At 42.7% G+C, this 21400-nt stretch overlaps 1 protein-coding gene across 1 annotated transcript in view; it reads left to right on the forward strand.

Moving 5' to 3' along the window:
• The first annotated feature begins 2301 nt into the window (after positions 1-2301).
• nmu (neuromedin U) overlaps positions 2302-21400 on the forward strand; it is a 47363-nt gene continuing 28264 nt past the window's right edge. Inside the window, exons 1-4 of the mRNA XM_068028637.1 lie at positions 2302-2428; positions 7188-7246; positions 14536-14583; positions 14679-14738. Coding sequence (XP_067884738.1) covers positions 2302-2428; positions 7188-7246; positions 14536-14583; positions 14679-14738 — 294 coding nt within the window. The remainder of the gene's footprint in view (positions 2429-7187; positions 7247-14535; positions 14584-14678; positions 14739-21400) is intronic.

Consider the following 21400-nt stretch of genomic DNA (forward strand, 5'->3'; position numbering starts at 1 on the left):
TGCACTCCAGTCCCTGTGGTGCCCACCGGTCGCGGAAGGCCTCAAGCGTACCGGCGGACACCGCATGCTCCTTCTCCAGGGACACCTGGGCGCGAACGTAACCACGGAAGAGGGGCCTGGTAGCCTCTTGCCATGACGGAGCTTGGAGTAGAAAGCTTGTTTTGGGAGTTTTGTGTCAGGCATGCAGACAATATGGCCTGCCTAGTGTAACTGACTAGCCATGACCAGTGTCTCGATATTGGGGATGTTGGCCTGAGAGAGGACACTGATATTGGAGTGCCTGTCCTGCCACTGAATTTGCAGGATCTTGCGGAGGCACCGCTGGTGATATCTCTCCAGGGATTTGAGATGTCTGCTATACGGTGTCCATGTTTTTGACACATACAGGAGGGCAGGTAACACTGCAGCCCTGTAGACCATGAGCCTTCTGCCAGGTTTGAGGTCTTTGTCGTGAAACACTCTTTTCCTCAGATGACCGAAGGCTGCGCTGGCACACTGGAGGTGATGTTGAGTTTCATCGTTGATGTCTGCCCTTGCTGAGAGGAGGCTCCCAAGGTAGGAGAAGTGATCCACATTGTTCAGTGGTTCGCCGTGGATCTTGATAGTCGGGGTGGGGGGCGGGGTGGTGGTGGCAGTGTTGCACTGCAGGAGCAGGTTGGTAGAGGACCTTTGTCTTCCAGATGTTTAGCGTAAGGCCCATTCTTTCATATTCCTCCATGAATGCATCAACGAGGGTTTGAAGCTCGGCCTCTGAGTGTGCGCGTACACAAGCATCGTCAGCATACTGCAGCTGGATGACAGAGGTTTTAGTGTCCTTGGTCCTGGACTGGAGGTGACGTGGGTTAAATAGTTTCCCATTCGTCCTGTAGGGTAGATCTACTCCAGCAGGGAGCTTCAAAGAGATGAGGTGGAGTGTTGTGGCAAGCAAGATGGAAAAGAGCGTTGGTGTGATGACACAGCCTTGCTTGACCCCAGTTTGTACTTGGATTGGGTCAGTGGCAGATCCATTGGCGAGGATTACAGCTTGCATGTGGTCTTGCAGCTGACGGAGGATGATAATGAATTTCTCCGGGCAGCCAAATTTGAGGAGGATGTTCCATAATCCCTCCCGGTTCATAGAGTCGAATGCCTTTGTGAGGTTAAAGAAGGCCATGTGTAAAGGTTGCTGTTGCTTGGAGTTGGCTTGCTGTGAAGATCATGTCCATTGTGCCCCTTGATGGATGAAATCCACATTGTGATTCCAGTAGGAGCTCTTCAGCCATAAGGAGGATATGCGTCCATATCCATTTGTGTGTGTGTTTAAGACAGACTGTTAACTGGAGTGTTGAGGTCAAAAATGGCACCGCAAGCATCAACTTAGTTTTACACACTGACTGACGCCCCAACCTGTCTACTCTGCACACATCCGCTGCACACTCATAACACCTGCGCTAACGCCCTTGCCAAAATGGCATCCGGCACAGGCTGCACCAGGAATGTGTGCGTGTGGCACTGACACCATTTTGCAGCCAGAACTGGACCTGTAGCACTGAAAATGCAACTGCTATAGAGTCGAATTTTGTGGCCTGTGCCTGTCAGAAGAACTTACAGCAAATTATTAGAACTTTATCTTTGATATTACTTTACTTAAAACAAATTATCTTTCTCACACCTGAAACAAAGGGAGTATCTCACTTTTCAGCAAGTTGTAAATGAGTTTCAACACCGCTGAATTTACTCCTCACCCCCTTTACTTAGTGAAAGTACACCTAAAAGTGGATTCTTTATATCAATTATTTAGGAAGAGGTTAACATTCAGTTAACCCTGAATACTGATGGTACCACGAAAATAAAACCTAAGGCGCCAAAATGCAATGGGAGAGAATTATTCCAGTTGTCAGAAAAAAACGTTTTGATTTCGCTACACTTAACCACCAGAGGAATTGTCCACAAGGCGTGGACTTGAAATTCGTGAGAATCCTTCAGGGCTACGAACATACTCACATACAGGGGGAAGCTTAGGAAATACTTTCCCATTAATTGCAAGATTTTGTGATTGCACACTTTAATAACTGAGCAAAATCTGAACAACACTTTATCCGAGCTTATGCCTGTCTACCTGGAGAAAATCAGGAAAGGTGAGGGCTGCCTGACTGATCACAAGTCAGAGCTGAGAGTGAATGACAGCACATGGAACTGGACACATGACGTTTGGTCCTGTCGATGCTGACGTGCGGGAGCTGACGGGTGGTTTAAGAGTGTAGATACGCAGCAGTGAAAATCCACAAGTATCCGTATTGCCCAGTAGTGATCGTGTGGACCATGTTGCGCTTCAACCTGTGTCGGTATCAAGGAGGAGAGAGAGCGCCGCACAGCATCAGTATGAAGCACTCTCACTGCATCCTCGCACTAGCACTATTACTCCTCTCCCGGAGCTGCTTCTCACAAGGTACCAATGTTACTTTCAACCCCTCTGTCTCTTCCTCCTTTGTTTTTTCATTACGTTTCTGTTACTATTGTCTAGTTTCCCCCCCATCCATTCAAGGTGCTTCCTTTAAGCTCGCGTTTCACCAGATGGTCAGGGGTTTATTTTTTTTTTAAATTCTGTTATTTCTTTTAATCGTTTCCCTTTTTACCCCCGGATAAGTTATTTGAAACGTGGTTATACTCCTTGAGCTCCGGTTTCTCATTCTCACGGTAAGTTTAATAGAAAACTTTTGAATTAATATTACGAACAAGAAACGCATTTCTGGACAGAAATTATGATATTAAAAAGTATAGTATATTTGATACTGGCATTTGTTAACTCTGAAGCTGACTACACTCAGGGAAGTCTGCAGAGAGGACAATATATAGATAAAAGCGGGGAATTATTGATGTTTTTACCTGTATTTGCAGAGCTTTGACAATGATACCTCTGGAGCTAGTTTTTCAATACTTTCAGTAATGAGCTAGCATTGGAAATGAAGGGAGAATCTTTTATGCATCTGATTTAACTGACTACCAAGTGCTCTGTGTGGACAATGCACCTGTGGAGACAGTCTTGAGTTGGGTTCTCATAGCTGTTAACTGAAATATTTTACCGGTAGAAATGTACAGGTAAACAAAGAAAATCAGTCTTATGATACTTGAAGCAGTAAAAATGAGTGTTTTTTGTTTGGATATTTTAGAGCTAAAATATTAAATGCTCTTACTGATTCAGTCATCACCTTCCATCTATACTGCCGTGGAGCTCACAAAAAAACAGGTATGTAGAGAGAACATTGCAGCATCAGTTGCAGTTCTTACATTTGAGAGGACGTTTCCTTTAATTCCATATCTGTAACATCTCAAATCCTATATTTCGAGTGGCCTTCACCTTCTATACAGAATGAATGTAATTAACTCATAGGAAAGGAACGAAGCTGGTTATTACAACGATAGTCCAATGTAACCAATCTGTAAAAGTGGATCTGAGGATAGAGACATTCCAGCCTTGAATGCTTGCTCAGCAGAAAAAAAAATCACTTTATTCAATTGATACAGAGTGTTAGTAAAGTTAAAGTCCTAATTCGTTATAAGTAAAGTGGGGAAAATATAGGCAGCCATTCTTAATGATATGTTTTCTGTTGCTCGAAAGAGAATTTGAAGGTTATGCATGTGGGAAAATATGGATGTAAAAGAAAATCCGAAACGGAGCTTTGTTTAAAATTAGGAAAAGAAAACTTATTTGTTAAGACATTAGAGTTACCTGCCTCTGCTCAAATACATAGGGTTGAATGGTGAAGATCTTGGTTGAATGATGCTTAAATACTGGTGATTAAGTGTGAGCTGTGATGTACAGAAGCCAAATGATTACCCTTCTGTATAGAACAGTAACATTTAAATGTTAGCATTATTGAGTTTAAGTGCCTTTAGAAGTATACACAATGGCACAATATATTTGTTTTGTTGTAAATATTGTCAAGGCAAAATTAAAAAGTAGATAAAGTAACCAATTGAAGTGGAAAAAGAGAACTGCAATTTTCAACTATTATTGTGCATAAATATTAATATTTCACTGTTTTATTTATGATTTAGTTCAAATATGTAATATTTTATGATATTATTAGAGATCTTAGATGGCCACATTAATCTCTTTGGACTAAAAGGAAAACTATTTTTTTGTTCTGTTTTAAAGGGCACACAACAAGCTCATATTTGCGTCTGTGCTTTTAAAAGTGAGCTAATATTTTAAATGAATTACATTTTTGAAATTAAATTGAATAGAAAATCTGACAAAATTTGATTTGAGAACAAAAAATCAATTACAAAACAATTAGCATTTTAATTTAATATATTCCCAAAAAATTCAGTAATAAGTGTGTCAAATTAGCTTTTGTTAAGAAGATATCACATTTATTCAAAAATGTTGAGTGGATTTTTTTTCTCTTTGATAAGCAATGGCATAAGTAATGTTACAATGCATTAATGAATCACAAAGAACTTTTTGGAATGACAAAACCAGTTCCCCTTTAAAACAGTGAACAGGGTACTTTTTAAAAAGAACTTATTTAAATACGTTATTAAACACCTATATCAAATGAGTAAAATTGTGTGGCTCAATGTCATATTTCATTTTATAATGCTCCTGTGAAGTGCCTTGGGATGTTCTTGTGTTAAAGGCGCTATATAAATATAAATCGGTGTTATTGTTGATGTAAGTTTAGATATGTCACCAGGAATGTCCTCTGAGTTGCTCCCACACCACTGCTTTAACTTCACCAAAATTGCGTTGAAAACTCTGTTTATCCTGCACTTCCTGTGAAGTTACAGTGGTGTAGTGGGAACAGCTCTGAGGAAATTCCTGACCAATATTTTGCTACATAAATTGACATTAAAGGTAAAATCCAGGCTTAATTATTTACTCCAATATCTCAAAAGCCAGGAGGTTTCCGAATGATTACTAAGAAGATTACTAAGAAGTTTGTTCAGTTTGTTTCTACTGTGCTCTACCCACTGTGTTTTTTTTCATGTTTGTGCTCGTGGCTGTTCAGTTTTCAGTCCATTAACACCCTATCTGTACTAATGCTTTGTCTTTCAACACACCATTAACATATTGTTTGCCTTTGCTCCATGACCTTCTGGTCAGCTATTCTGTGACCTTGTCCTATCAACACCTTCTCTTTTGTTATCTCTTGTCCCACCCCCGCTTTACTTGCTTAAAATCTTTTACATTTCTTATATCTGCCAGTTCTGAAGAAGGGTCACTGACCTGAAACCTTACCTCTGCTTCTCTCTCCACAGATGCTGCCAGACCTGCTGAGTATTTCCAGCGTTTCTTGTTTTTATTTAAGAAATATTTGATACTATTGGTTAATAAAATATATTGCTATTATTAATTCACTGTAGAATTATTTAGTGCACAGCAAAGAGGTCTTTAATTTTATCCTATTTTAAAAATTACTGATACTCTTTATATCAATTTTTTTAAAAAAGGTTCTTATTATTGTATTATTGCATTTAAAAGAACATGCATACACTTTATTCAACTAACTTATTAGATGTGCCAGAAGTTTTGAAGAGGAGCAATTTATCACATTCTTCCAGTAAAAGGCTATATTTTCATCATTGTGAAATGTCATTATTAAATCTTCAGAGAATGAACTACTTTTCTTATATTTATCCCAACTAAAACAAGGTTTTCAGTTTTAGTTTTAGCGTGACAAAATGTAAAACTACTTAAATAATTCACATTTTTGTAACAATTTGGTTGCCAGATAACACATAAAGAAATAATCAGTGCCTGAGTACAGGTAAATGTTAACACTGGATTTTAAGTTGAAGGAATAATGAATTTAATCTGTAGCCTCGTCTGATATTTGAACTTGGCTTCACTACTTCACAGCCAGGTGTTTAGATGGAACACTATGTGGCAACCAAATACTTCAGGTCAAAGGACAGAAAGGGCAACTCTTATTGTCTTATAAAGGGTGGCTGTGGAGAATATACTCAGTCAAAAGATTATGAAGCAAACATGCATTAGTAATAACGAAATTTTGAAATTAGTGTCTTCAGTATGGCATAAATTCTTTTGCAGCAAGACTATTCTTCACTATAAGAGCATTATAATATTCAGGTAATAGAAGCCAAATGTTAACACACTGAGAGTATTGAATGTTGTGACTACAACTTGCAATGTTTCCTGAGAATTCTTTTGACATAATTTACAATAAAGCAAATGCAAAGTTATCACTGTTTAAATGCAAAAAGCATTCTGATAGTTCAAGTTTGTCTAATTCATCTATTTCTTGAAACTAATATCACACCACTGCTTCATTTAGAAAGCAGGAATGTGTGGGAATTACCGAGCTCTGCTCGAAAAATAGAATATCTTTGTTAGAAAATGAGTCACAATCCATGAGAAATATATAATTTTGACTTCAAAATTTAAACAGGTCATCCTTGTTTATGCATCATATTCTTCTTCTTTGGCCTCCTTATCTCGAGAGACAATGGATAAGCGCCTGGAGGTGGTCAGTAGTTTTTATGCAACAGCAAATTAATATATAAGTAAATGGAGTATTTCAAATATGCATGCAGAAAATTAAATTTGTGATCAGTTTTATAAATGGTCACTTATCCAGGTTTTAATATTGTAACAATTTTCAGTAATGACATATAATATGTTTGTTTTTAACTTGATTTCTCCTGGGAATGAATTGCATCATCTGTAACATGAGATGTCCCTAAACCTCTTTGTCTTTCCACCTCTATGCCCTTCCTTAAGACGGCGCTAAAAACCTATCACATTGGCCAAGTTTTAGGCCACATTTCCTAATGTCTGGTTCTTTGACTCAATATCAATTTTTGTCTGATTGTACTCCTTTGAAGTGCTTTGTGATATTTTACAGGCACCAGAGGCACCATAGAATTGCAAGATGTTGTTTTTGAAATCATAGATAGGCAATAGCAAGATGCAGAAAATACTTTGTATGGTAGTGTAAAATGGGTGATAGCAAATCATCTCTCCAGTTTTTTATTTCTATTGATGCCATTCGCTATTGCCAGTTTTACACTATCACACAAAGTCAAATTTCCGTATTGTCCTTAAAAAAATCATGAAAAACTAGTTAAAAGCAAGTTATAGATTTTAGTTGTATCAGCTATTTGCACGATATTTGTAGCTTCAGGTGGTTTAGATTTCTAAATGTTGGTGTACACAGTCTCATGTCTAATTTATTTCACAGGTGTCCCTACATCACCCCAAAGGTTTCCAGCAGAACAAGAGTTACGTCTGTGGAGTGAGGTAATTGTTATCAAACTGAATTTGAATAAAATAAACCTAATTAAACCCAGTTCTTTTTTGTTTATTAAAAAGACAAATCAAGGGAGAAAAAAACACATATTATGAGCCACTATGTGGGAAGCGAAAACTGTGGTATGGAGGCTGTGATTTTCTGGGAATCATTTTTTGCTTCCTGCTAGGAAGTGCTAGATCGCAGAATCTTGTTTGTAATGCAATTGTTTACAGTTCTCTCACAATGAACAATACAATCCTCCTGTAATCTTCACAAACTCACTTCCTCCATCAAGTATCTCTTGAGTTTTAATAGTGATCCTACCACAAAATGTAGAACATGAGGATTTGATTCCTGGGGAAGTTATGTCATATTTAGAATCCAACGAAAAATTTTGAAGGCCATCGACCGGAAACATTAACCCTGTTTCTCTCTCCACAGATGTTGCCAGATCTGTTCAGTATTTCCAGCACTTTCTGTTTTCATTTCAGATTTCCAGCATCCGCAGTATTTTGCTTTTATGAAACAGAAGAATTATAAGTTATTGCTGGAAGTTATTTGACACACTTTTGTTCCCAGTCCAGTTCATTCACCTGAGATCTAGATAAATACTGTTGCTGTACATGTACTTTTCACAATGATTTGCAAATAGTTTCTTATGTTAATAAACCTTAAGTAATCACAATATCTTTTCAAAAAGTCACATTACAGTTTTGTATTTTAATAAACCCAGTTAATTTATATATAATATATATTGAATGTTCTGAGGGATCACAAGAAATGGAACAATTATTGCAAATCCAAGCATTGCACTTCATATGTATCCTCCCATGATTTTACATTTACTAGCATTTGGAAAGTATCAGCTTTTGCTCAGCTGGTAGCACTCTGGCCTCTGAATCATAAGGTTCTGGATTCAAGTCCCACACCAGGGGCTGAATTTTATGACTGCAGCGCACTCTAAGAACGGCATGCATTTCGTGTGAATGCGCCATCCCTGAGCCCCCGTGATATTACGTACAGGGGCTCATTTAAATAGAGGAGGTGGAGCGTGCACCCCAATGACATCGAGGGGGTGGTGTCTGGTGCCGGTGCCATTTTTAAAGGGCTTTAAGCCCGCACAACTATGTTTAATTGCCAAAGGGTAAAGATGAATAATGGTCATTTCAGGCAATGAAAACTCCACACGGAGTTGCGAAAGCACACGAAGGCCGAACAGTGGCCGTAATATTGGAGTGGGATGGCCGCTGCCTGCAGGTAAGTTTATTTGCATAACTTAGTTGTTCATTTCCATATGCTGATGAAGGGCCCGCTGCCAGGCCCAGGTTGCCGCACCGAGGTCCCACCACCATGGGTAATATGCGGCGGGCCCTTCTCGGCATTGCGGGTTGAGGCAGGCCACTCCCTACAGCATTTTACCCGCCCCTGTGCCACGACCCACGGCACCAAGGGGCTGGTAAAATTCAGCCCCAGGGCTTGAGCACAAAAATCAAGGCTGGCATTCCAGTGCAGTACTGAGGGAGCGCTGCCCTGCCAGAGATGTTGGATGGAATTTAGCGAGGCCTTTTGGAGCGGGAATGGAGGCGTGGGGGTGAGGAGAATTGCATCAGATGCGCCCGCCCAGAAATCTGACATCGGTTCCAGATTTAGTCAGCGACAGGAAAGCTCCAAGGCAGTGTTGCTGCCCTGACGCGATGGGACTGCCATTTGAATTGCTTAACAGGTTGCAGGAAAACAGTAGCATTCAATTGATTGTGATTCAATGGGGGGCTTGGAATGAAGTAAACGGCAGGCAGTCCTCACATGCCTTCACAGCCCTGGCCATTGAAAGGTGGCGGCACTGAGGTGAGGCCTCAGTGCTGTGACGGGAAGGCAGCCATGACGAGCCCTGGATAGGTGATGTGCGGGGGAGCAGAGGCTAGTGTTGGCCTGCAGTGTCGTGCACTCTGCACGGGTGGGCTTGGCACTGGGTGACCATATTAATGGGTGCTGTGCTGTCTCTCAGCAAGGGTGGTCACTGAGGGACATTAGCAAGTCAAGAGGAGCAGCAACAGCAAAGATGCCAAGGCAAATTCATCTCTGTAAGGACAGCGCTCTGGATGCCCACAGATCAGTTGGCATGGGTCTCATACACCCTGTCTTTGTGGACCCCTGTGGTGTGATGCGGTGCCTCTGATGGAGGGAGCGCCAGGATGCAGCTGTGCCTGTCTATGAAGCTCCTTGACAAGAGTAGCAGCAACTGGTTATGCCAAGAAGGGCCCACCTGTACCAGAAAGTGTACCAGACTCGAATCAGCTACCTCCAAATGTCCGAGTGACACTGTCAGCAAAGACAGCAGCTCTCCAGAGAGATGATCACCAGCTTGCGCGCCATGCTATTGGACGAGTTGCGATTTATGGGATTCGGTGGTCACACTATGCCGGTAGCCCTGAAGATCACCGTGACACTAAACATTTATGCGTCTGGATCATTCCAGGGATTCACCGGGGACACTTTGGTAGAAAAAAAACAGAAAGACAAGAGTATTTCTTAAATGGTGAGAGGTTGGGAAGTGTTGATGTCCAAAGGGACCTGGGTGTCTTTGTTCATGAGTCACTAAAAGCTAGCATGCAGGTGCAGCAAGCAATCAGAAAGGCAAATGGTATGTTGGCCTTCATCGCAAGGGTGTTTGAGTACAGAAGTAAAGATGTCTTGCTGCAATTGTATAAACTCTTGGTGAGACCACAGCTGGAGTATTGTGTACAGTTTTGGTCTTCTCATCTAAGCAAGGATATACTTGCCATAGAGGGAGTGGAACAGAGATTCACCAGACTAATTCCTGGGATGGCGGGATTGGCTTATGAGGAGATATTGAGGAAACTGCTGGGCCTGTATTCTCCAGAGTTTTGAAGAATGATAGGTGATCTCATTGAAACTTACAAAATTCTTACAGGCTGTGATAGGGTGGATGTGGATAGGAAGTTTTCCCTGGCTGGTGAGTCTAGAACCAGGGGACATAGTCTCAGAATAAGGGGTAGGCCATTTAAGACTGAGATGAGGAGGAATTTCTTCAGGCAGAGGGTGGTGAATCTTAGGAATTTTCAACCCCAGAGGGCTGTGGAAGCTGAATCATTGAGCATGTTCAAAACAGAAATCGATAGATATCTGGATACTGATGACATCAAGGGATATGGCGATAGCACGGGAAAGTGGTGTTGAGGTAGATGATCAGCCAAGATCGAATTAAATGGTGGAGCAGGTGCGACAGGCTGAACGGCCAACTCCTGCTCCTATATTCCTATGTGTGGGATCTCCCAGGCAGCAGCCCACTACTGCATCAAGGAGATGACCAATGCCCTGTTCAAGAGGGCTGCCAACTATGGGCGCCACCGGACCAAACCCATCAGACAGACCAAGAGGGTCATTGGCTTTGGGATCGTCGCTGGAATCCCCCAGGTGCAAGGTGTGATAGATTGCACACATGTAGCCATCAAGGCTCCAACTGACCAGCAAGCCGTCTTCATCAGCAGGAAGGACTTCCATTCCATCAACGTTCAACTGGTCTGTGACCACCAAAAGCATTTCCTGAGGGTGTGTGCCCACTTCCCAGGATACAGCCATGACGCTGACATACTTTGACAGTCCCAGGTGCCATAGCTTTTCAGGCGCCCCACTCGCCTTCAGCGAAGAAATCTCGGGGATAAGGGCTACCCATTGAAGACATGGCTACTGACACCTGGGAAGAACTCTTACACTGCAGCAGATGAGAGGTACAACACTTGCCATGGTTCCACCTGAGTGACCATTGAGCAAGCCATTGGGCTGCTGAAGATGAGATTTTAGTGCCTCGATTGATCCAGTGAAGCCCTGCAGTATGCCCCAGTGAGGGTCTCATGTATTGTGGTGGTCTGTTGTGCTCTGCACAATCTAACACGGCAGAGGGGGGAAGTCTTACACGACGAGGACATGATTGATCACCACTCCTCAACCGAGGAGGAGGTCACGGAGGAGGCTAAAGAGGCAGCACTGGATCTTGACCCCTTGTACCAGAGGCCAGGCCCATTGAGAGACAGGCCAAGGAGGGAGCAAGGGTGAAGGCAGCATCTCACAATGAAGGCATAAAAGCATAAGCATTTTTCACAATGAATGTGAACTGTAATAACAGTAGAAATTTATAACACAATACAAATGGCAAATGTCAAACACCCATGAAACCCCAAGTGTGTCTAGGTGGTTTTATTAATGCATTTACAGGTGCTTCTATGAGATGTGATCCCTGCGCCAGCAGCTGGGCTGGAGGCAGGCTGCCCCTTTGCTTGTGTAGCTTCGGCTGCCGTCCTCTGGTTGCTTGAGGCCTGGAAGGCTCTGACTGCCTGAAGGTTTCCTGCATGGGTGCAGGACTCTCCTCAGGTGTCGCAGCTACTAGAGCTGGGCTCACTGGTGGAGGGACTGAGGAGCCGGTGTCCACACTCAGAGCACCTTGCAGGGAGCCCCCAGCTGTGGAGGTCAGTCTCTCCTCCTCCCTTTCAAGGCTCACTTGAACCACCTGCTGACCAGGGAATGATGAGGAGCAGGAGAAGACCCCAGGCACCTCGTGCTTCTCTCGCCTTGACACTGCTGTGTTGAACACATGGCCAAGACAATGGTGTGCAGATCTGAGAGCACTTGTGCAAACTGGCTGTCCATGAGTGTCACCAAAATCTCAATGGAGGAAGCTCACATGCCTGGGACATGGCAGCACACATGGTGTGGATGGACTCCTCCATCGTCTACTCCGGGCTGTGCATGGCCTCTGGCAGCTCTGCCAGATGTTCCCTTACCTCTCTATGCAATTCGAACATGCCCTGTGCCGTCAACACCAGAGGCTCGTCAATAGCCTAGGGCTCAACATGGGCCTGGCCATCTACGGTCCTCAGACTGTCAGAGGCCTCAGCTGTCTTAGCCTCAGCCAGCTGCTTGGGCGTGTATGTGATGCTCTCCCCAGCTTGTGTCCCTGATTCTACAGCCAAGCGGAAACACACTGAGGTGTGTTTCTCAGAGATTGATGGCTGCTCTTCTTCCGCTGGAGCCTCCTGCGGACTCGAACCTGCATGAGAGAATGCAAACATCTGTGGGTTAGGCTATGCAGATCTTGTCTTGGATGTTCAATGAAAACAATCTTCACTCTCTTGTGCAGAGTCTCCAGTCTCACCAGCCGCTACTGAGCGGCTGCCCTGGGTCCCCGCCAGCTCCAGTACCTCCTCCACAGCCATAGAAAGAGGCCAGATATCGGCTATTTCTCCGCCAATCCTTGAGGTCTCCCTGGCATTATGGGCCTGTTTGTCCTGCAAGTGGAAAGAGGGACTTCAGAGAGAACAGTTCTGCTGGTGGCAGCTTCTCATTCCCTGTTGGGGTTTCCTACATGGCTCTTCCCCATGTTCGGTCTGAGGGGACATCATTGGGCTGAGCTGTGAAAGAAGGTGGCCTGTGGCTGCGATCTAGTCATGTATCTGCCAGGATGTGGTGATGCCTAACACGCTGTGCCATTGCCTTTGTGGTGACTCCCTCCCCATGTCATGCTGACTCTCGCGTAGCCACATGGAAGCCCCAAAGCGGAGAGAGGTATGGAGCACTTAACTTGGCAGAGCGAAGGAGGTCATTTACTCCCTTCCTGCACTGAACCCAGTTGCGTTGAATGACCCCACGGTTGCTGACCTCCTCTGCAATCTTCATCCAGGCTCACTTGGTCAGGGCGGGGAGGACCTCGTCTTATCATCCTTGAAAAGAGGACCTCCCGCTTTTCTCTTGCAGCCTGAAGGAGAATCTCCAGGGAGGCATCACTGAACCACGGGGCCACCCAGTGTTTAGCTCCTGACATAGTCCTTCTTGGCTTCTGGAAAGCTCCTGGCCTTTTGAGCCCTTGATCAGCAGCACAGCAGTATGCCAGCAGAGGGTTTCCAGGCAGCTGGGGGTCAGCAGCACAGCAGTATCTAAGCCAAAGCAGTGAAGCAGCAGTTTAAGCAGTGCAGGCAGTGCTTTAAATATGGCACCAGCACCTGCGTTCCTCTCTGCTTACCATACCATCACCGTCTCGCTGCCCGCCCCCATCTTCCAATGGGGCGGGCCCCATGCCTCCTTCATTCAAATGGGCCGGCTGCCACGTGAACGCGGTTGGCCGGCCACATATGTGACGAATGGTGACGGCGCCCACTTCCAGGTCTGATGCCGGGACCCGCAACGGGCTCAATAAATTCAGCCCACTGTCTTTTGAGTGAAATGTTAAACTGAGGCCCCATCTGCCTGCACAAGTGGATGTAAAAGATCCCAAGGCACTTTTTCAAAGAAGAGCAACAGTGACTTTACGTCATTGTACTTTGAGATGTCTGGTGGTTGTGAAAAGCACTATATAAATGCAAGTCCTTTTTAAAAAATTACTTATCTAAGTTTGAAGATACAAACATGTGAACTAGGAGCAGGAGTAGGCCATTCGGCCCCTCGAGCCTGCTCTGCCATTCTATAAGATCATGGCTGATCTGTTTGTGGACTCAACTCCACTTTTCTGCCTACCCCCCGATACCCTTTGAATCCCTTGCTTGTCAAGAATCCGTCTACCTCTGCCTTCATAACATTCAATGACCCTGCCTTCACTACATTCCGGGGACGAGAGTTCCACACACTCATGACCCTCTGAGAGAAAAAAATTCTCCTCATCTTTGTCTTAAATGGGAGACCCCTTATTTTTAAACTGTGCCCCCTAGTTTTAGTCTCTCCCACAAGGGGAAACATGCTTTCAAAATCCACCCTGTCAAGTCCCCTCAGAATCTTATATGTTTCAATAAGATCACCTTTCATCCTTCTAAACTGATACAGGGATTCCACAAACCATCTACAGTATTGCATGAGAAAAGAATTCAGAAAAAATACATGTGTGTACAGATAATATGCCACTTACATCCATTGAAAGTCAGAGAATCACAACCTGAGCTCTTTTACACCTTTTTTTTAAAAGTAAAATCTATCCAGTTTTGTTCTTTTCCATTTTAACATTTCTTTGTATCTCTTTGGATCTCTTTTATTTTCACTACCGGAATATTTCTGTTATGTTGAGGCTGATTTAGTCCATGCTGTTTCAGAAATAGATAAAGTATTTTTTGTGATAATGTACAAAGAAATTTCATACTCTTAACATTGCATAGAACTGAGTGACTTTATTCCATTTATCTTGTTGCAGTACTTTTTAGAAAGTTGTTGATCTGAATTCAATTAAACTTATACTGATATTGTTCTCGGAGAGGCATTCTTCACTTTCCAATGCTAATATCTCATTTGTCTCTTTTAGATAGATGACCTGTGTTCTTCCTTTCTTTCTGCATACCCTCAGCCACTGGTGAGAGCCAATGTGTAGAAACTATTATACAGTTCGTATATGTGTAAAAAAGTTAAAGAAACACTTTGTGAGGAGTTTATGTCTTGCTTTTCCAGCCATCCAGTACACTGGAAGAATTGTGTTATATGGCCTTGACAATTTTGCAGCGATCTCAGGTAATTGTTTCTTTACATCAATGCAGCAGGAATTTCATGGAATGAAATGTTAGGAATTTGTACTCACTGTACAGTTGCCATTAAAGCAAGTGGTACTTTAAATTTAAAAACAAGTGGCAAAGAAGCCCATAAATGGCCAACTAGGGAAAGAGTTTGAAATAATTATGCCTCCCTCTCACAAAGGCTCCCATCAAATATCTGCAGATCCAGTCAAATGCTATTTTCACTTATAGAATGTTGCATTCTTTGGAAAGTGTTTCTGATTTAAAGGATGGACTTATTAATTTCCATTTAAAACTAAACAAAACATGGGGTGGGTAGCAATAAAAACATCACTGCTGCAAGGGTACTGGATACAGCTGCCAAGAAATACAAGACCATCTCATTTTAATATTTATATGTTGCTCCTAGAGCATTGCTGTGACTCATTGGCATTTTGGCAAGTTTTAGGGGTGGAATATCAAGCACGAAATGAAAACTGAGAACTGAGATGGATGTCAGATTCATTATCTGGACCTCCTGTGTGGGATGGTGTTGGGGAAGGGGTGCGTGGGTGGACAGAAAGAACCATTGCTCCGGAGGAAAATGGAACGTTTGAGACCCAAAAGTTGAGCAGTGAGTAAGGTACTTTCTAGAGCTACATAATAAAGAATCTTTTGATTTACAGATTTTCCACAGGACCTCTCTTACAGTGCTTGTAGGTGTTGAATATTGATGTGCTACTTAGGGTCTCTGACTTCATTATGGGAATTAGGCTTGATTATAATAAAACATAGGCCTTAATGAACCTTGAGACACTTTGAAATAGCCGGACACACTGGAATGCATAACAGGTCTCAGTTCTATATGCCCAGTGAGTTTCAGTGGAAAGGATTCTAACATTATCACCCTCATAGTATTTTTCTTACAATTGGCTCAAGAGAGAGAGTGTGATAGGCAGAAGTTTAAGGAGAGACATGCAAATGGCAGTTATAGAATCATAGAACCATAGAAATCTACAGCACAGAAGGAGGCTATTCAGCCCATTCTGTCCATGCTGGCCAAAAAACTGATTCAGTCTAATCCCACTTTCCAGTCCTTGGTCTGTATCCCTGTGGGTTACAGCACTTCATGTATATATCCAAGCACTTTTTAAAAGTGATGAGGGTTTCTGCCTCTACTATGCTTTCAGACAGTGAGTTCTAGACCCCCAACACCATTTGATATGAGAGTCCTTTGCATTACTGGATCTTTAAAAATGACAATACATCTGTGCCTGTGCAATCTACTCTAATCCAATTTCTCTGCCTCGATAGGCACACGGTAAATCATACCAAGTTCTAAAAACATTTGTGTGAAAGATATTCTTCCAACTACTGCCTTCCGTCTGCTAGTGAGTTCATGCTTATATATATTACTGATTTGCCAATCAGCATAAATAATCTTTTATCATTTATTGCCTCTTGTAATTCTGATGATTGAACCCGGCATGTCTGATGGAATAGGAGAGTGAGGTATGAAGCAGTTCATGCCTGATAGAATAACATCAGCCTTCTATATGCTGCCCTATTAAAGTCCCCATCTGACCATGTGTGTAGCCCCACCCTCCGGCAAGCTGACACCTGTGCTTCTCTTGTCCCCTCCTTTGGCTGCAGGCCATTCAAAACTGACGTCACACCACGTGCAGATACCGCCTCAAAGCCATCCTCTAAAATACGCGCAGTGTAATTATCTGAGCTAGTTTCTGCAGGTGCGAGAGTGAGTGACTGTGTTTCCTCTTCATCATTGTCTTCCTGCTCTTCCACCTCTTGCTCTACCATCACTGTCCAGCCAGGTTGCTGTTCTTGTTCTTGTTGTTGTCCTGAAAAGAGAAAAAACACAAGGGTAGGGTTGTGGTGTGGGGAGGGGGAGTAAGGTACGAGGTGCACACTTACACCATCTGAAACTTGCAAATCGGAAGAGATTGTGGGATGGGGGGGAAATGAGATGTCAGAAGAAGAATTAGGTGTGATGATACCATCAACTTGGATGGTTTCAGCCCTACCGCTGTCCATGGCCTCAGTCATAGCTGACCACCCTCTCCTTTGCGGGGGTAAGGACATGCAGTCGTGCCTGTCCCCTGCCAGTTAGGTGCTGCTGCCTCTGGTTACGCACCAACTTGTCCTGCAAGAGAGAGGGAAGTGTGCCAATGAATGTGATGCAATGTCTTTGATTGATGTGTCTGTCATGGTTAAATAGCTGGCAGTGTATGCAAGCTGTGAGATGTGGGTGTGAAGCTTGGAGCAGTGCTAAGTATGTGAGGGTGAGGTAAAGCTATGAATGTTAGCTATTAGTTGTGATTATTAGAGATTCTTGGGCGGTGAGTGATGAAGGTGTGGTGCAAAGATCACCCTGTGAAGCTAGTAGTACAGTTGGTAGGATATGGCATTTGAAGATGCATTGACCAATTGTGAGAGCTTATTGAACTTCTTACAGCACTGCATCCAGGACCTCATGGCTAGACTCCCGGCATTGACAGCCACAGCTATCTGCTCCCATTTCTTTTTGAGAGGTTATCTGAGGGGCCTCCTGGCCCGCTGCGGGTAGATTATATCTCTCCTTCCCTGCATATCCTCGCTCCTGCGCAGCACAGAAATTCTTGAAGCACGCTTTCTGCCACATTGTGCCATTCTTGTGTCTTTCCCAGGTTAAACTCACCTTTAAAATGACTTCCACCACCTGCTCCAGCAAAAATGCACTGCACCTTTAAGAGGTGCAGGCCAGCTTTAAGTAGTGTAGGCTAGCATAAATTCATGCTAGCCCCTCATGATTTTGCACGCACGGCTCAGGCATGCAGTCCGTCAACAGCGCGCTTAGTGCTTGCTGCATGCTACAATCATTTAAATGAGGGAGCAGTACAAAGTTTTCATGCTTCCTGCATCGGAAGCAATGGACGCAGGTTAATAGCGCATTACATTCCCCGCACCAATTTTCAGTTCTTATTGAATTTCGCAGCATGTGTGTTTTATTCAGCTGCTTAGTGAGTTCCGACTGAAGTGTGGAGGATTTCAAGACAATAAGTGTACAAATGGATAATGATAAATGGAAGGTTCTTGCTGGATGGCGGTGCAATATCTCCAGACTTGCCCTCGTTAATCTTATCTTCAGAATTCCAGCCACAAAAAATAGAAAAGCCATCTCCTGAAATTGTGAGAATTGTTTAGGAACAGCTGGTCTCCCAACTAGAGGACAGCTAAGCCAATATGATGCATTTCCAGTCCAGATCGTGCATGACAGGTTTCAGTGCAAAATTTGGATGCCTAATGTCCATTTTATGGGCACAAATTGGGCAGCCATAAATTAAATATTATCCCAATGCATGCAGCCAATTTTAAATTTGAAGTAAGTTTCCCTTTAACTCACGATGGCATAATTTTTAGCAGAACACAACAAATAACTTTATACATCCATCAGGATGGAATAAGAGCTTGTATTAATTTTTCAAACTTTAATTTGTTTTTATGTCATTTTATTTTCTAGATGCTTTGGGATGGCACGTGTTTTATTTGGAAATACCAAGCTTAGGTTAAATAGTGGAATTATAAGGCTGGATAACTATTCTGGAATATTGCTTGATAATATTTTGAGGACAATGGAGTATTTACACAGAATTTTCCTTGTGATCAAATGGTTCAAGTAGAGCCCATTATAAATGGTCTGTTGTAAATGTTGGAAATGGTCTGTGGAAGAAGTTGCGGTTACAAATCTAAGGTAGTTTTTGTTTCCATGCCTGTCAAAACTGAGTAAATAGCAATGAACTATTCATAAGCACAACAAGAATTAGTATGAGGTGATTTTCTTTATTTTCTATTTTCCACTAATAGATTAGTAATGAGAAACATCTACGACTCATATATCATGCTGGCATTATTATGTTTCCAGAAGTTACCTTCTTAGCCACAACAGTATACTTAATTTATGTTGCTATGATCTTCTGATGAAACCGAAGCAAGTTGCATGTTTTTTATTTCATGATGATAGTGATGTCTCACTCTCTCTGGAATATTTAATTGGTCATATAGTTGCTACTAACTTTCCCTTTATGATATAGGCCTACCTAGGTATTAATCACATTAGCTTCCCAATAAATAAGCTGCTGTAATACCTAGCACTTACATAAATGGAAATCTCAGAGATAATCATGCTAGACTACAGAAAATAAAGTTAACCAATTGTAATACTCAGCAGATCTCAAGGAGGAGACATATCTTCTTCTGTAATGTTTTCCCTCTACATAAGCTGAGCATTAATATGGAGAAATCTATCAAAAATGGACTTCTACAAATTCCTACATTGTGTAAGCCAGTATAATGGACAGGATAATAAATTCCTGAAGTAAGCCATGCTTTGATGTTCAAGGGTAGATGTTCCCACCTTGCAATTTTCAGGCAGGTGGGCAGGCAATGGAGCGTGTCCATTGGTCTCCCTATAGTGCTGATGGTCAGTCTGATCCATTTTGAGGGCTGAGCCTCATTAACATGGGGTTGGAAGAGTGAGGGTGGAAAATTAGCCCCTGGAGGCAATCTACCGGAGGTCTTTTCAATCCAGGAGCAAACAGCTTTCTGCCAGTTCAAACCCTGTCTCTACAATTTAAAACTCCCAACTTGGCCAGTAGGGTAGCCACGTGACTGGTATAACCACTTCTGGCTTTGAGTATTGTGTGGGTCAGGGAATGGTCCTTTGTCCACAAATACTGTCTGTTAATATGCAAAAAATGTCTTTCCCACCTGGGGCCTGGCAACCCCTTGTAACAGGCCTTCTCTTCTTCCCAGTAACAAGTTGAAATTTAATGTCCATGTGGCAAAATTAATGTGTCTCATTCTTGCCAGGTGGGGGCCTGCATGACAGTATGATTTGGAGAATCTCCAAGAAAATTTGTGCTGATAATCTGATAACACTGAAGGAGTGTTGCACTGCTAGAGATAGATTTATTTCTATTGATCTATTTAGATCTTTCAGACGAAGATGTTAAAACTGGGCTCCATCTGTCCGCTCAGGTGGTTGCAAGAGATCCTATGTTACTATTTGAAGAAGAGCAGGGAAGTTCTCTCTGTGTCCTGGACAATGTTTATCCCTCACTCAACATTTACTAAAACAGATTATTTCGTCACTTAACTCATTCCCTTGTTGTATACTTAACTGCCATATTTGCCTACACTACAACAGTGACAGCACAGCAAAAATATTTAAATGCCTGGGATGTCCAGAGGATGTGCAATGTACTTTGCATAAATGCAAGTTCTTTCTTAATGCTTCAGATATTTGAACTATACAGAGTTTCCAGAATTATAGCAGTTGGCTCCAATTTCGCAATGGAGAGATGGATCACTTTGCAGAGAAATAGCTCCAAGAAATATAAGACCAGGTGGATGAAGGTGCACTGGTGCCACCGACAGGAGAACAATCGGTTTAGGAAGAAAGACATATGTGTTACACTCTCATTGCTGATCACTTCCATCAAGTTCTCCATATGCCCCTTGCAACAGTCATTGTAAAAGATTTTCTAACTTCTACACCACACATTTGTTTACTGACTCATTTTGCTGTGCAACCATAGAGCTGCAGATGACTGTTAACTACGCTCGGGCCAAATTTTCTTGCCGTTCTGCCAAGCTCCCACGATTACTCTGGCAGGAGTCTGGAGGAATGGCATGGATACACTGGGTCTTGACCATAATTCGGAATTCCTGCTTTGTCTTTTATGCGATCCCTGGAAAACTTGTTTAGTTTTGTTACTAAAAATATTGGTGAAGCGTCCTGTTGTTTTAATATTTTCTGAATTTCAGGAGGATTAGGCATGTTCTGTAACCCACTGTAATCACCTATATTAAATATTTGAGTAAAAGACCACAAAACATGACATTCCGCTACGATTTTAAGAGACATTAAATGATTTAAGAAAGCAGCAGACTGCCTAATGAATGAATTAAGACTTTGCATCCTAATATCACAAACATTCATTTCTAGTCCACTGACTTGTCAATGTATAATGCAGTGTAGGGGAATCTCTAACAATCTACAGTATATGATGCGAGCTGCCTTTCACCTCACTCCAGAAATGCCCTTACTTAAGAAGAATTGAACTCAGAGTTGACCAATCTCAAAATGAAACCAAAAGCAGATTGAATTCTGCAACTTAGAGGCTGAGCTTAGGGCTTTAGTTTGTTGATGCCATTTAAAGACAAACAGATAAAATATTTTTTCTGATCATTTTTGGAATGAACAAAATAGGTTTCTCACAATTATTCACTATTAGATTGAATTACAGAGGTAAAAGGGCCAGTTTTCTGTGTTTTTGTTACGGGTGGGGACCAATGTTCCTTCTAACTTCTATTTGCTGTGCGTGTTGTTGCATTGCATGGTCCCTTTAAGATTGCTGTGTGGCTACACATGCATGGATCTTAAAGGGAATGTTGCTTCTGCACGGTCTGTTTGTTCCCTGCGCAGCACATTCCCAATTGCTGCGTGGTCGGGGCACCTGTCCAGCTTAGGGAGAACCTTGGTGGGGTGTGCCACTCACGGGCCTCACACATCAGGAGAATGGCAGGCTTGCTGCACCTTATGTCCCTTTCATTAATGGATGGAAAATTGGCTCAAGTGCTGCTACACCTTCCCTATGCGTGCAGTTGGCAGATGAGATGGCC

The sequence above is a fragment of the Heterodontus francisci genome, chromosome 1 (assembly GCF_036365525.1).
Source record: "Heterodontus francisci isolate sHetFra1 chromosome 1, sHetFra1.hap1, whole genome shotgun sequence".
NCBI lineage: Eukaryota > Metazoa > Chordata > Chondrichthyes > Heterodontiformes > Heterodontidae > Heterodontus > Heterodontus francisci.